The sequence below is a fragment of the Syngnathoides biaculeatus genome, chromosome 9, assembly GCF_019802595.1.
Source record: "Syngnathoides biaculeatus isolate LvHL_M chromosome 9, ASM1980259v1, whole genome shotgun sequence".
NCBI lineage: Eukaryota > Metazoa > Chordata > Actinopteri > Syngnathiformes > Syngnathidae > Syngnathoides > Syngnathoides biaculeatus.
The window spans coordinates 19,680,213-19,694,797 of NC_084648.1; the positions used below are offsets into that span (position 1 = coordinate 19,680,213).

The following is a 14,585-nucleotide window of genomic DNA, read 5'->3' on the forward strand; positions in this document are numbered from 1 at the left end:
AAAACTAAAAAAGTTGCCATCATGTTATAACGTGATATGTTTCACGTTGCAATGTGAATGTTTCATGTTATAACATATGTTTCACCTTATGTGGTGAATTACATGTTAAATTGTGAATCTTTTCATGTTAAAACGTGAAAAGGTTCACATTATAACTTTATACATTTCATGTTATCGTGTGAAACTTTCATGTGGTAACATGATATGCTTCTACATTATACCGCGATTATAACGCAGAAGATAATAAATCAACTTCACCCCTCTTCATCCCGCCTCCCAAAAGACAATTACTTCTGGTTCTACTACATCTTCTAGCTTCTTCGGGTCCGCCACCACTCTGTAAAAAGCTCGCCAAATCCATGTTTTGTGCCACACTCAATGAGAGTCCACTACGAGCTGCGTCTTCCTGTACGCCGCCTTGGAAGGATGTGAGTGACCACAGGGTCACAACAAGTTGACACCCAACTTTTCAGGTTATAACATAGAACTTTTTCGGTTTTACCGTGGTATGTTTCATGTTATAATGTGAAATTAATTGTTATAACGTGAAATGATTCACATTGTAACATCTAATTAACCACATTATAACGTGAAACATATCACGTTATAACGTTATAGCGACTTTTTGGGGGGTGGCAGCAATGCGCTTCCGTACTGCCCAGCCATAACTTTATGACTTTACGACCATAAAAATGTTGTTTTGAAGAGGTTGCAGTGACGTACAATTAGGAAAGAGAGAGTGCCTTCATTGTCGGACAAACAAAAAAAAAAACAACCTAGTTAAAAAAAAAAGAGAGAGAGAGAGAGACTGCAGGCGAATTTTGCACAGTGGAACAGATTGCACCCAAAAAGGTCACTCGCCTCCATGTTTGTTTTTACCTTTTTTTTGTGTGTGTTTCTATGTGACGACAAGAACAATTAGATTTTTGTTGGGATTGAGTTTGTTTGTTTATCGTCAGCTGGCTGGAAGTTAAGTCCCGTGATGGGAGCCATGTACAGCCCCGAGCTCTACACGGGTAAGACATCGAGATAATGGTTCCCGTTTGGTTTTTGTCGTCGACGTTCGAGCTCCTGATTGTTTTTCTTCTTCTTGTTCTCCCCCACAATCAGTGCCAGGGTTCCCGTACCCGGCCGCGGCGGCCGCCGCCGCCTCCACGGCCGCGGCGACCTTCCGCGGCGCTCACCTGCGGGGTCGCGCGCGGCCCGTCTACAGCGCGGTCAGGGCGGCCGTGCCGCAGGCCGCCATCCCCGCCTACCCTGGGTGAACACCTCTCATTGCTAAATCTTGCATTTTAAATGCACGTTTTGGTGTAGGACATTTGCTTTGACGTGACTGGCGTGCGTTTAGTTTTGTTTACGTGACGCGGTGAGACTTTGCTGAGCTCACCCCCCCCCCAAAAAAAAAAAAAAAAAACATTTCTTTGTGGCTTCGATGCGGTCGTGTGAAGCTCAGCTGAAGTCGCACGAGCGTCTCGTTTGTCGTGTTTGTCTTGCATGTTGCACGGTGTGTAATAATCTCACCTTTGTTTTTCTTCTCTCTTTTCACACTCTTGGGAACCAATTTGTCCTCCCCTCCATCGGCCACACGGTGGCGCATCACACGGCCGCTCTTGCCCCCACCCTTCACCCTTCCTGGTTTTGTTTCCAACCCCCCACCGCTGCTCTCTTCCCCCCCCCCCCTTTCTGTGCCCTTTCTCAGCGTGATGGCCTATCAGGATGGGTTTTACGGTGCGGCCGATCTTTATGTAAGTATGAGTCTCGCCCCGCCCGCTGCCTCGCGCCCCCCCCCCCCACCCCGCCCCCCCGCCTACGTTTCGATGCCCCCGCCGCCTGCGGGTTTTCAAGTGTGACAGCGGCACAGGGCAAACCCGCAAAGACGTCCACTCTGGAGTGTTTGGGGCCCGTAAAAGTCACGATTGGGCTAAAAAGTGACGCTGGCGCATTCCCGAGTGTCCTCCTGCAGGGTTTGCTCGTGTGCTCGTGTGCTTTTGTGAGTTTGGTGCCGTGACCGTGAGCAGTATGAGTGCGTGAACAGGTTGACAAGAGCTGTTTCTGTTCTCTCTGTAGACTAGTGTTTCAGGACATTAGTGGCAGATTGCCTCAGGTAGGGTCGACACTCTCCGCGCCGGAGCCAGTGTGCATCCTCCTCGTCTCCGATGACTGCGTGCTGCTAGACATTTTTTTTGACCATCTGAGATTGAGACGCCTTCTCTGTCCTCTTCTACTAACTCACTCAATTCTGACAAGGGTGGAGTTGCGGAAGGGGGAGAAAATATTTTACACTAAGTTGGGGGGTGCGCGCGCTTAGTTATTCCAGACGCGGAATATTGTTTTAGGACTAAATTCACATTGACCACAAATAAAAAAAAAAATGGCGCCGAAATGAAAGTTATTGAAGGCTTTTTATTTTGTTTACAAGTGGGAGGCCACAGATTAATTTAAAAAAGGGGAGAAAAAAAAAACTAGGATGCAATATGTTTTTCTTTTCAAAGCCTCATATGGAGAGAAAAAGTGGCCATTGTATTGTTTGTATTGATCTAAAAGTAAAGCGTATCATGGAAAGTTCTTAAATCGCTGTTTTTTAAAAAAAGAAAAAAATTTAAAGGTACTCTTTCACAAATTTGAAAATAGTGTAACGTTTTTTTTTTTGTTTTTTTTTTAAAGTAAATGAGCCGGAATATTAAATGCAGCTAAGAGTGAGGAATTGCACTTCAACACCACCGTAAACTACAACTGAAATAATCAAATTGTTCCGTGGTGTTATTGAGATTTATTAAGTCGATATGCTATGGGCAATGTCAATTAAAACTGAACCTCGTTTGTAAATTCAAAACTTTTCGAAGGCTGCAGGTGTTGCCTGATCAATTGTCCATATGCATATTTACTCTGCCCTTCGCTTCCAAATATCATCTGAAAATAATTCCAAACTAGTGAAATGGTGCCGAGTAGGACTTGAACGACTTAAGATGGTTTTTTGTGGTTGTCTGCTATAAAAAGGTCGATTGGAAGTCGACATCGTTGCTATTTTACAGGCCGGGACTGTCCAGCCCCTCCCGACCTTTCATGTAAAGACACATTTTGACGGACTGGCATCCAAAGGAGTAAAATATGATTACAAACACGACTCAGCATTATGCTGAATGTAGATGCAATTGATGGAGGCTCGACATGTTTTTTTTTTTTTCCCGAGAAACCGGCAGGTCCCATTTTGTGTCCCGGAGTCCGTCGTGTCGTGTTCGATTCGAATTCGATGATTCAGTCGTCGATTCGACGTTAATTTGAATGACGGGTCACACAATTAATTTGATATGTTTTTGGAATGGAACATTTTTGTCCTGGTCTGCCTCTTAAGACTGGCAGGAACCGCAATAGCGCTTCTTATTTTTGTCCACCCCGGCGTACGTCAACTCTTTCACCTTTGTTGCCAGACATTTGGCGGGCCCCCCGCCCCATTTCCAAAGTCCTCCTTTGATGTGCCCACTAGAAGACGAAATGCCAAAAACACGTCATTGGCGATTTGTCAAACATTAAATTCCAAAGTATTTAGCCGACTTAGAGCAGAGTTGAGTACATTTGACAAATGGGTTCAACCCTCAATATTGAAGTCTCGTCGATTTGCCTTTAGAAGTGGAAAATGCATAAATAGTCGCCGTTGTCGTGCCAAAAGGCGTGCGTCCGGGCAACACCGGACCTCCACCGGTGAAGACGAGCGGTCTGAGCGCCGCCGATGAGTTTGCCCAGAAGTCGATTCAGACCCCTTCCAGGAGTCTCCCTGTGTGTTTCACTCTGTGGCATGCTAACTCCAATCCGTGTCGGCATGCACGCGCGTCCTCTCTTCTAAGGCTGACCCACCCCCGACCTTTCAATCCTCCTCCTTCTTCTCCTTTTGAAAACATCCCGAGTCCAATTCCCTCCTCATTTCACCTCCTTCCTGCATCACGCGATCCCCTCCCTCCCTCGGTGGGTCCGGTCTTCCCCAAACCCTTGCGACGCAAACGTGTGTGCTCCTGAATGCGAGGACCTCGGTGGTGGCTGATTTTTTTTTTTTTTTTTTTTTTTTTTGGTTTTTGTTTTTAGGCTAGAGCGCAGCAGTCTGTGTCGATGGAGGAATGTTTGCGCCAGTAAATCTCCGAGTTTGGGGCAACGCATGCTGTGTCTGTGATCGCGAGGTTGTTTAGACGGATGCGAGCGTGCGTGCGTGCGTGCGTGGGCCACAAATGCACACCCGTAGTGTTTTTGTCTGTCTGTAGTGTACCGATGACACCTTTGGCATCTGTTTTGTGTTTTTGGTCGGGTGACGCGTCCAGAACTTCCCTCCCTCCACGGCCAACTTCACTTACTCCCAATTTGCGGATCTTTTTTGCGGGTTAGTCGTGGAGGGAGCGAGCCGCACTGAGCCTGAGCTACATCCTTGCGAATGCTGCACCAGATTGTCTGCTTGTTAATCTTTCTGCTTTCCCTCACACTGTAACCCACTACATAGTCCGCTGGTTCGCTTCTGACTGCGCGCGCCATGCCACGCGACATTTGAACAATTCTCTTTCTCCACACGCGCCCGACCCTCGTCTCCCTCCTCTCTCTCCTCGCCCCGTCACAGGGAGGCTACGCCGCGTACCGTTACGCCCAGCCGACCGCCGTAGCGACACCCGCCGCCGCCGCAGCGGCGTACAGCGACAGGTAAGCAGACGTGCGCAATTGATCGCATTTTAATTGTGATCGTCGTTTGCGGGCCGTGCGGCGTACGAGGCACCTTCACGAGCCGTAGTTAGCCAACCGCCAGTTGTGGTTTCATCAAAGTGCGCAAATAAGAAGGCAGCCGTGCCGAACTGACGAGACGACTCCCGCCGAGAGAGGAAAGTACAGCGAAAGTTGCGGAAAAGTGCAAGGAAAATACAAATATTTTCTCTAAGATTCATAATCGCGGTTGCAGGATTGCTTCAAATCATCATGGTGATTATTTTGCCCTGACTGATGTTTTGTTTTTTGATCGGTTACGTCACAGCCTACTTCTGCCATCAGCGAGCAAAAAGACTTTAAAAAATGTATTTTATTTTTCTCAAGATGCTTGATCCCTTTTGTTGCTCTGCGATTTTATTATTAAACCGAGTAGATAACAGGAATTACGTTGCCTCCTTTAGCAGCACGATCGTTTCAGTTCCCCAGCAAAACGATTCGGAAATGCCGTAATTTCCGGCCTACAAGCCGCGACTTTTTTCAACAATGCAGTTTATGCGGCGATGTGGCGCTAGCTTTAGCACGGCGCTAGCGTTAGCACACCTGATTAGAAACCTTGGTACACTGAAAGCAAAGCAAATTTATTTGTATAGCGCATTTCATACACGAAGTAACTCAATGTGCTTTACATGATTAAAGGCATTTGAAATCAAAGAGATAAAAGACATAATTAGAACGTGATAAAAATGACAAAATTTTAAAAAAAGACAATTAAAACCGCATACAGTGGAAGTAATGTGATTAAAAAGGGGATATATTCTAAAACGCATGAGAAAAAAGAAGAGTTTAACCTGGCTTTTCAAAACATTCACCACAATCAATAGCGCCGCGCTAGCATTAAACTCTTTCTGTGTACCGAGGCTAATAACCAGGTAGGCCGGGAATTACGGTAAAAATGTACCCACTTTATTTTGTGATGCTGCTCTCATTTTATTCTCTGTCATGTGGTATTCATATTTGATGATGTGCCAATGTTGTCTTCTTCTCTCCTAAAGCTACGGCCGCGTTTACACAGCCGACCCGTACCACGCTGCACTCGCCCCGGCCGCCTACGGTGTTGGAGCCATGGTAGGTCGTCGCTTGCATTTGCTTTCAATCTGTCGCGGCGACCACGCGGGTCAAACTCACCGTGGCAGCGGACACGTTTTTGCGTAGTTGGCTTAACAGTTCAAGTTTCTAGTCGTATTATTAGCAATTCCACCAAATTGATGGGTTCTTAAACTCCGATGAAGAACATGCTTGTGTCAGCTATTTAATGTTTTAAAATGTTTGCAATATCTCCAAGTTAATTTCTGGCCAAAAAGGTCACGCATGACAGAAAATCAGCCCCCGTCCGTGCAATCAGCCGTCTTGCGTGTGCTGTGCCAAATTTTGACAGAGCGGCTAATGGTAATAATTGAAAATGTGTATGTATGTTTATACAGTAGAGCACAAACGAAACAAAATGTAGTGGCCGATGTTGTTTTGGGCTTTTTTTTTTTGATCATTTGAAATGCTATTTGAGTGCATTTTGAACGTCGTCTGAACCCGTTCGCTAGTGTGACGCCGCTTTCCGGACTCCTCCGCGCACTAAAGGCGTGCCTTATCGTTCGCAGGCCACGCTGTACAGGGGGGGCTACAGTAGATTCACCCCTTATTAAGGACACTACATTTCCCAGGAGCCCTTGCAGCGACTGCGTCCGAAAGGGCTCCATCTGTTGTTGTGAAAGTGGACTGCACCCAGCACGGAGTCAACCACACCCACTTCCCATCCCAAAGACGTCCCATCTTTCCCGACCCGCGCGGAAATAGAGGAATGCCGTACGGAAGACTGATGGACGGCCTTTATATTCAAACGAAAAAAAAAACCCGTCCCTTTCCCTTACTGCACGGCTGTATTATAACCCAACCCCCACCCTTCACGCTCTGCACCACGAGCGTTGCGACGCAGCCCGGAAGTTCTTCCAGAGGCCGTTTCCGTTTCCCTTTCGCTCTGCGGCAGGACGCCTGGGAAAAAAAAAAAGTGAGAGAGAGAGAGAGAGCTCAGGGCTGCGAGGCGGAACATGGCAGCTCGCAAGGGCGGGAGGGGCAGGCTAGCTTGTTAGCGAGCGCTCACTAGACAAAAACCATCAACCTTTAAATTGTGATATGCAAATCAATTAGTTTAGAGCAACGGTTAGCAAATTCCTCATCACTGGAATTATTCTCCCTGTTTTTAAATATTTCTTGTTGGATTCTTTTTCTCGCCGTCGGCTACGCTTCTCTAGCTAGGTTGCGGCCCGGCGTGTTCTGACCCAGAACCGCACGGTTAACGGCCTCTTTCCTCAAGAAGCGGCCACGACGTTGCTTACTGACTTAGCTGTAAGACTATTTTTATTTGTACAACAGGAGCATTTTAAGTGAAACACATTTTATCTGCAAACAGCTAGTTCAAGCAACGGTATGTATGATAAATGAATATATATATATAATAGCAAATATAATCCCTGACTGAAGCTTCCACCCGAGATGCTTTCTTCTCCTTTTTTCTGGACATCCGGCGCAATATGTCCCAAAAACCGGCAACGTCAGCTGTACAGATGCCGCATCCGCTCGCCCGGACGTCTGTTGTGGAAAAAGGATGTCGCCGGCGGCGACTTTTATAGTTCGGGTGGCGATTTGGCGCCACCTGAGGCCATGGAGGCGGCGTGCCAATCCGTTTTTCGTCTTGAGATTGACAAAAACATTGAAAAGCAAAATGTAGTTTTTGTACGACATCCTCCAAAATCCTCAATGGAATTTGTGGAGGCCTTCAGAGGTGACAATAATCATATCTGTACTTTCGGCGATATTGCAGTTTTGCAAGTGGCGCCGCACGCAACACGCGCAACACTACTACGCTGACGGCGCTCGTTAGAGGAGGTTATTATTTTTTTTGTATTATTATTTTTGTTTTGTTTGCGTTTTGAATCTTCTAGTTCAAGTATTGGCCGTTTAGAACTTTTTCCACACATGCGCCATAATTAAAGAGCAACTCCAACACTGATTAAGTCTTCCTGGAAAACAAAATATAGAAAGTCATTGTGAGAGATTGTTGACTTATTAAAAAAAAAAAAAGGAGTATTTAAATGCAAAACACCTTACTATTGTGCATATTTCTATACTATTGTATTCTATATTTCCAAATGTGGCTTTTTTGGCTTTTTTTTTTGGTTGTTTTTTTGTTCCAAAGATTTGTAGAAAGCACATTTTTCGGAATATATGTATAAATACAGTATATTACCTTTGTCATAATCCTTGATGATCCTATTGCTGTTCTTATTTTACTTTTTCTTTTTATATCAGCAAGTGTCGTTCCTTAAAAAAGTTAAAAAGGTGCAAGTTCAATCTCAATCAAGCTTTTTTTTTTTAATTTTTTTTAATTATGATTATTCGGAGTGAATTTCTTGGAAAAAAAAAAAAATTCATACCAAGAGGAGAAACTAAAGGTATGCATGTAACACTAGCGGACTGTTGTTGTTTTTGTCCATGGGCTTATTTAGCATGACATTTTTGGATACACCCCCAATATAGCGAATGTTGTTTTTCCTGCCGTCCAAACTTTCAGGCGACTTGAATGGACGGGCCCGTCGCACTATTATGATTTGATACATTTCAAGTGAGAATATCCGCTGTACGCGTCAGGTTGTTTTCAATTGTGTGTGAAACGTGGCAGTTTTTTTTTTCTTTCGATTTTTTATGTGCTGCTCATTAAAAAAAAAAAAAAAGTCATTTATTTATCAAATAGCATCATTCAACTGTAGAATGTGTCCTGGGATAAATACAAAAAAAGTGTTAGCTAAAGATGCTAACGAGAGTCCTCAGCACGTTAGCAAAATGCTCGAAATCAGCATGAATCTAACATACACATAAAAAAAAAGCATGAATCTCGTCTTTCGTATTCGACATGAGACTTTTGCATCTTCCCTGACTGCCGAAATCGAGAGTACTCGATGAAAAAGAATTTGCCAACTCGACTCAGTCTCGATTCTCCTGTTTAAAAAGTGGCTCCTTTTCTTCTTCATGGTTGCTTCAAGTTTTCAACCCCCCAGCCCACCATGCCCCCTTTTGACTGCCATTGTTTTTGTTTTTTTTGTATTTGACTGTCCATTTCCAATGTTTTATATAAAATGGTTTGGTTGTGATACGGCTCCCGAGTCTTTTTGATATTTGTGCCAACGCTACCACTGTCTTCCACTGGGGGGCAGCGCACGTTTGTTGTACAAAACGCAAGTGGCATGCTCGGGCATCCGCTGGTATTAGTAGTATACAGTATTTATTTGTGTTCAACTTTTAAATGTGTGAATGAAGTGTGATAAGTGCTACATTTAGAAAGAGTACCACAGATGCATTATTTGCCTTTAGGATGCTCGTACAGAGAAGGTCAGAAGGAACTACATTGTGTCTTTGTGGATCTACAGAAAGCCTATGACAGAGTACCAAGAGAGGAACTGTGGTACTGCATCCGCGAGTCTGGTGTGGCGGAGAAATATGCGGGCAGCAGAGCAGCGGTGAGATGTGCCGTAGGTGTGAAAGAAGAATTTAAGGTGGTGGTGGGACTGCATCATCAGGGATCCGCACTGAGCCCCTTCCTGTTTGCCGTAGTAATGGATAGGCTGACGGATGAGGTCGGACTGGAATCCCCTTGGACTATGATGTTTGCAGATGATATTGTGATCTGCAGTGAAAGCAGGGAGCAGTTAGAAAGATGGAGGCACGAACTGGAAAGGAGAGGAATGAAGATTAGCCCAAGTAAAACAGAAGATATGTGCGTGAATGAGAGGGGCGGAGGAGGAAGAGTGAAGCTCCAGGGAGAAGAGATGGCGAGGGTGGACGACTTCAAATACTTGGGGTCAACAATCCGGAGCGACGGTGAGTGGGGTAAGGAAGTGAAGAAACTGGTCCAAGCGGGGTGGAACAGTTGGCGGAGGGTGTCTGGTGTTCTATGTGACAGAAGAGTCTTCGCTAGGATGAGGGGGCAAAGTTTATAAACCAGTGGTGAAGCCAGATTAGAGACGGTGGCGCTGAAGAGACAGCAAGAAGCACAAGTGGAGGTGGCAGAAATGAAGATGTTGAGGTTCTCGCTCGGAGTGAGCAGCTCGGATAGGATTAGAAATTGAGCTCATTAGAGGGAGGGACAGCCAAAGTTGGGTGTTTTGGAGACTTCGATGGTTTGGACATGTCCACAGGCGAGAGAGGGAGTATGTTGGTAGAAAGGTGCTGAGGATGGAGCTGTCAAGGAAGAAAGAGCGAGAGACAGGAAGACCAAAGAAAAGGTTGACGGATGTTGTGAGGGAGGACATGAGGACAGTGGGGGTGAGACAGGAAGATGCACGAGATGGGCTTGGATGGGAAAAGATGACGCGCTGTGGCGACCCCACACGGGACAAGCCGAAAGGAAAAGAAGAACAAGAAGCATGTTGAGCAGCATAGCTTTGACTTTATTGTAATTTAACAAACTTTACTTTATTGATGTTAAATTGGACACCCGATGGAAATGATGGAGACAAGGAGAAAAAGCACCCGATCATATTTGGGGACAACATTTAATTGACCGACCTATTCCACTCTGTCGCTACGGAAACTGTCCAAGTTCCCATTTGCATAGTTCATAAAAATATATTTCTTCCACAAATAGCTGTACAATAAGAAGGAATAGCTCCAGAAGGGGGGTTGTGAAGTGGTAGACTCCAGTAAGGATTGGCAGCAGGGGCCGGTCGTGGTCGGAGGAAGTGCGACGTGACGGGTGGTCGTCAGTTCAAGCGGCTTTGAAACTTGTTAGCATGATTAGCATATTGCAACCGTTTTGGGAGTTTCTTGAGATCCTGCATTGTGCCTTGCACAAGGGGACGGCAACTTGTTTGGGACTTTGTCGCCGAGAACAGGAAGAGGGGCGAGGTATATAAGCGCCGAGAGGAGCATCGTGTGACCCTGGGCCTTCTAGACGATTCCGTAATTGGCCAGGTCGTTCAGCTCGTGTGACCTTTGGCCTTCTAGACGATTCCGTATTTGGCCAGGTCACTCAGCTCCATGTCGCCGAAGGCCTCCCAAGGACAGACCACTGTGATGTCGGTGCCCAGACCTTCCATGCCGGGGATGTCGTCTCCGAATCTGGGGGGGGGGGGGGGGGGTGTCACGTGACAGGTCAACACACAAGAGCGCACTCGATGCGCAAAGGGGGGTGTGGGCGCGCTTACCCCTTCTGGCCGGGTTTCGGGGCCTTGCTCTTGAAGGTGCGAGTGGTCCTCTGCTTGAACTTTGGGGGCGCCTTCTTGTCGGCGGGTGTTGCGACTGCTGCGTCTGCCATTGTTATTGTCTGAAAGCGCAACCCAAGAGGCGTTAAATAGTTCCCCCCCCGCAAAGCAACCCGTTGCTCACCTGCAGATTAAGTCTTAGAATGTGTTACGCAAGCACATTTGTCTATTTTGGCTCCTGGGCGGCTTTAAAGGTTAAACTTTTAAGTGCAAATTGACATCGGATTAGCTCCAATTCACCTCACTCCCAAAGGACCCTCAACAAACGTTACACATTACGAAGAAGAAGAAATCATATTTTGATTTCTGTGCTTGACAAAGGCTCAAAAAAAAAAATGCCTTATTGTAATTTCCCGTTGAAGGAAAATTGTGCTGATTTCCAAGAACTTCAGCAAAGGGATTAGCAGATCTCCAAATAACTCCATCACGTCAAAACGTCTTCTGTTTTTCAATTTCCTCGTTAACATTCGATTCAGTCAATTTGCTCTTGAGCGCCACATTTGGGATGGGAGGTCAGCAAATGTACGCCACCGAGTTTCACTTGCGATTCGCTCGCTTTCGTCTCTTTTGGAGTAAATGGAGGATTCCGAAAATGTAGCGTATTAACATTGCTGTCATCCGTGCTCTACGTTTACAAAAGAATTGAAGCTTGACGGGTATTTTCCTCGTTGGATTGCAAGGAAAGCGTCTGAATTCCAGCTCAGAATTTCGAAATGCATGATGCAAGGAGACAAAAAAAAAAAAAAGGGGCAATTTTTCTCCAGCTCATATGTTAAATCCAATTTTTAATTTAATTTGTTTCAAGATGGTTTGATTCCAGTTAAACTGACACAAACCGCTAGTTTATACACAAAGATTTAAAATCATCTTGTGAAAGTTTTGAGCCAATAAAACAGAATGGCACGCAACCGGTTGGCTGATAATTAAGTCTCGAGAACGTTGTTCAATGAGTTTGAAAAATAAAAAATATATAATTTCGCCATTACCGGTAATACAGTGAAGAGATTCTGAAGAAAAAGAAGCGACGAAAGCGAGTCCGTTGTAAATTGTAAGAAATGGTACGGTAAGATGGAGGCCGGAAAACTTTGAAGTATTTGGATCGGCAAATCCGTTTGCGTCTTACCTGCCGCTGGCGAACGTCTGGCTTCTTTCGGACTTCTTCCCTTCCAGCTTCAGTGGCGTTTGTTCTGCCGCCGGCTCTTTTATAGCGCTTTACCGCTAATCCCCTTGGTGGAGGTGCGCCGACACGGAGTACCGCTCGGCTGCTAATTGGGCTCAGTGCTATTTTAGGTCCCAGAAGTGAGAACATTGAGCTTTACGTCATGGCTCAAGAGTGATGCTGACCCAACACGCTCAACAATGTTTTTGTTTAATATTTGTGGCGCCTTGAATAAAATAAAAAAAAAAAAAAACACACACACAAAAAACTTAATGTTCACATTGATTCAATCCTTTGAAAAAAAAATTGAAATGAGATCCAGCTTCTATCACAACTAAATTTCATTAAAAAAGCCAAAAATAGAATTTTCTAAATTTGATTTGACGCCCCCTTCCTCCCCCAAAATAAATATTCAAGGCTACTTCCATCCGACATTCTCCTTGTTTTTTTTTTATAATGTGTACACAGATGCAGTATATGTATATTACATCATATGGGAAAGTAAAAAAAATCACATATTGGGAGGAGAATTGTGTATTTGCACTCACCCAATTCATCCTTGGGTGCAATTTCCAGATGCCAGAAGGTGCTGTGTTTATCTGTTCAAACAATTATAAAAAAGTATGACGACCTTGGGGATGTCCAGCCAACACACCAGGAAGGTACCTTCTGTACCAGCAAGTTTTTTTGTGTGTTTTGTTTTTGTTTCGTTCCAGAGACCAACGGCCTTGGGCCATCAAAAGCAAAAAACCTTGTGAAGATGATGACTGCAGCTGGTAAGAGTGTGTCATTATCCAATAGAAAACAAGGACTGCACTGACACGGTCTGAAAGGCAGCTCTGCCGCAAGGAAGCCATTACTCAAAAACAACAAAAATAAAACATCTTAAGGACAGATTATTTTTTGCAAATGCACGCAGGGACAATTTTAGAGACGTCCTGTGATTGATACAAAAACAAAAGCTACGCTTGTTCTTTGTCATCTCATTATCTAAGCCGCTCATCCTCACGAGATTGCAGGAAAGCTGGAGCCTATCCCAGCTAGCTTCGGGCGAAAGGCGGACCACACCCTGAACTGGTCGCCAGGGCAAATATCTACGGGAATCGATCCCATGCTACCTGCGCCAGAGGTAGGCGTGTGTACTACTACACCATCATCGTTCTATGTCTGCACAGTATTTCTTTGGAAGAGCAAGTTCAAGTTTTTAAAGTATCCCCCCCCCCCCCCCCAAAATAATCTTTTTGTTAGTGTTTTTCTTCTCGATTTACAACGCGACGATTTCTTTGCTTTCGATATCTAACTTGCACGTGTTGCCTCACGTCGGAGACAAAAATGGGACCTGTATTTGCTGTCAATCTCTCCCGCAAAATGGACGAGTCTTAAGCCGAACACAAACGCGGTGAAAATAGACGCGGACTGCGAGACTTTCTCGGCTCGCTATTTTTGACTGAAGCGATCCGGGCTAAGCGGGATTAGTGGAAAGTGGACGGAATGCGACAAATAACGCGCGCCTTCCTCGTTCGGGCGTGATTGTCAAGATTCAATGGCGACCGTTCGAGTCTGACGTGAGACGCAAGGTCCCCCATACTCATGAAGTGGAGACAAGAGTCTAAACCGATGACGTAGAATTAAAAACTGGACTGCGCACTCTGCATCCATCATCGGTTCCGCCATGGTCGACAGGCTCTGACTTCCGCTCAGGGCAAAAAGTTTGCTAAACATACACACACATTGTTCCGGAAAACGATGCGGTACAGATATAATAATTAAGCCATTAGTGGGCAGCGTCCCATTTTTGGGACATCGTGATTTTCACGCATTATATCCTTCAATATATCAAAATATTTAAGTGTTTTAATCTCCCAAAGACGGTGCCTATTATTACAGTGGATGGAAAAAGTATGTGAACGCGTAGGAATTTGGATTTCTGCAGAACTTTGGTCATAGAATGTGGTCGGGTCATCATCTAAAGCACGAGAATAAACTGTATGTTTAAAATAATACTGGAAAAAAAAAAGAAAAACTATTCATATTTTGATTTAAAAATAACTTCATTATTCAAAGGGCATTTAACCCATTTGTGGGCAGCGTCCCATTTTTTGGGACGTCATGATTTTCATGCATTAGATCCTTCAATATATCAAAATATTTAATTGTTTTAATCTGATTCTGTTTTTTGGGGACGGTCTACTAAGAAAAGCCAAGTACCCTCTCGCGGGCAGCGTCCCATTTTTGGGACGAGATTATAAATGAGTAAAGTTATCATATAACCATAAACGAAAAAGAAGTGTTAATTCCTTGATTGTGGCCTGTTAAGAGAGTTTTTATCTCAATACGGCAAAAAAAATTGCCACCCTGCCCACGAATGGGTTCATTATGAAGGTTAAGGTTGGTTTACTTCGCCTGCACGGTTTTGACAAGCCGACAGCGCAACAAAAAAA

General features: G+C 44.9%; 2 protein-coding genes across 8 annotated transcripts in view; one reads left to right on the forward strand and one right to left on the reverse strand.

Moving 5' to 3' along the window:
• LOC133506077 (RNA binding protein fox-1 homolog 2-like) overlaps positions 1-8,833 on the forward strand; it is a 39,414-nt gene extending 30,581 nt beyond the window's left edge. Inside the window, exons 8-13 of one of the 3 annotated variants that reach the window (XR_009796394.1) lie at positions 960-1,016; positions 1,111-1,261; positions 1,700-1,745; positions 2,068-2,104; positions 4,598-4,677; positions 5,730-5,752. Coding sequence is in view for 2 of the 3 variants with exons in the window: in XM_061829820.1 (XP_061685804.1) it covers positions 960-1,016; positions 1,111-1,261; positions 1,700-1,745; positions 4,598-4,677; positions 5,730-5,802; positions 6,330-6,374 (452 nt within the window). In the remaining variant the exon portion in view is untranslated. Of the gene's footprint in view, positions 1-959; positions 1,017-1,110; positions 1,262-1,699; positions 1,746-2,067; positions 2,105-4,597; positions 4,678-5,729; positions 5,803-6,329 lie in introns of those variants that run through there. The other 2 variants (XM_061829821.1, XM_061829820.1) reach the window with 2 other exon arrangements.
• A 1,318-nt stretch (positions 8,834-10,151) lies between these two features.
• On the reverse strand, positions 10,152-13,825 carry LOC133506671 (retinal cone rhodopsin-sensitive cGMP 3',5'-cyclic phosphodiesterase subunit gamma-like). Of its 5 annotated transcripts, none has more exons than XM_061831022.1 (5): positions 13,793-13,825; positions 12,693-12,743; positions 12,109-12,266; positions 10,929-11,047; positions 10,152-10,842 (listed from the first exon to the last, which is right to left on the reverse strand). In XM_061831022.1, exons 1-5 carry the CDS (start codon positions 13,797-13,799, stop codon positions 10,725-10,727), a joined length of 453 nt encoding a protein of 150 aa, XP_061687006.1. In that variant the 5' UTR covers positions 13,800-13,825; the 3' UTR covers positions 10,152-10,724. The 5 variants fall into 5 exon arrangements, with proteins under 5 accessions (XP_061687006.1, XP_061687007.1, XP_061687009.1 ...); XM_061831023.1 differs by having other exon boundaries at positions 13,733-13,815; XM_061831025.1 differs by lacking the exons at positions 12,109-12,266; positions 13,793-13,825 and adding an exon at positions 13,733-13,775.
• Between the last annotated feature and the right edge of the window lie 760 nt (positions 13,826-14,585).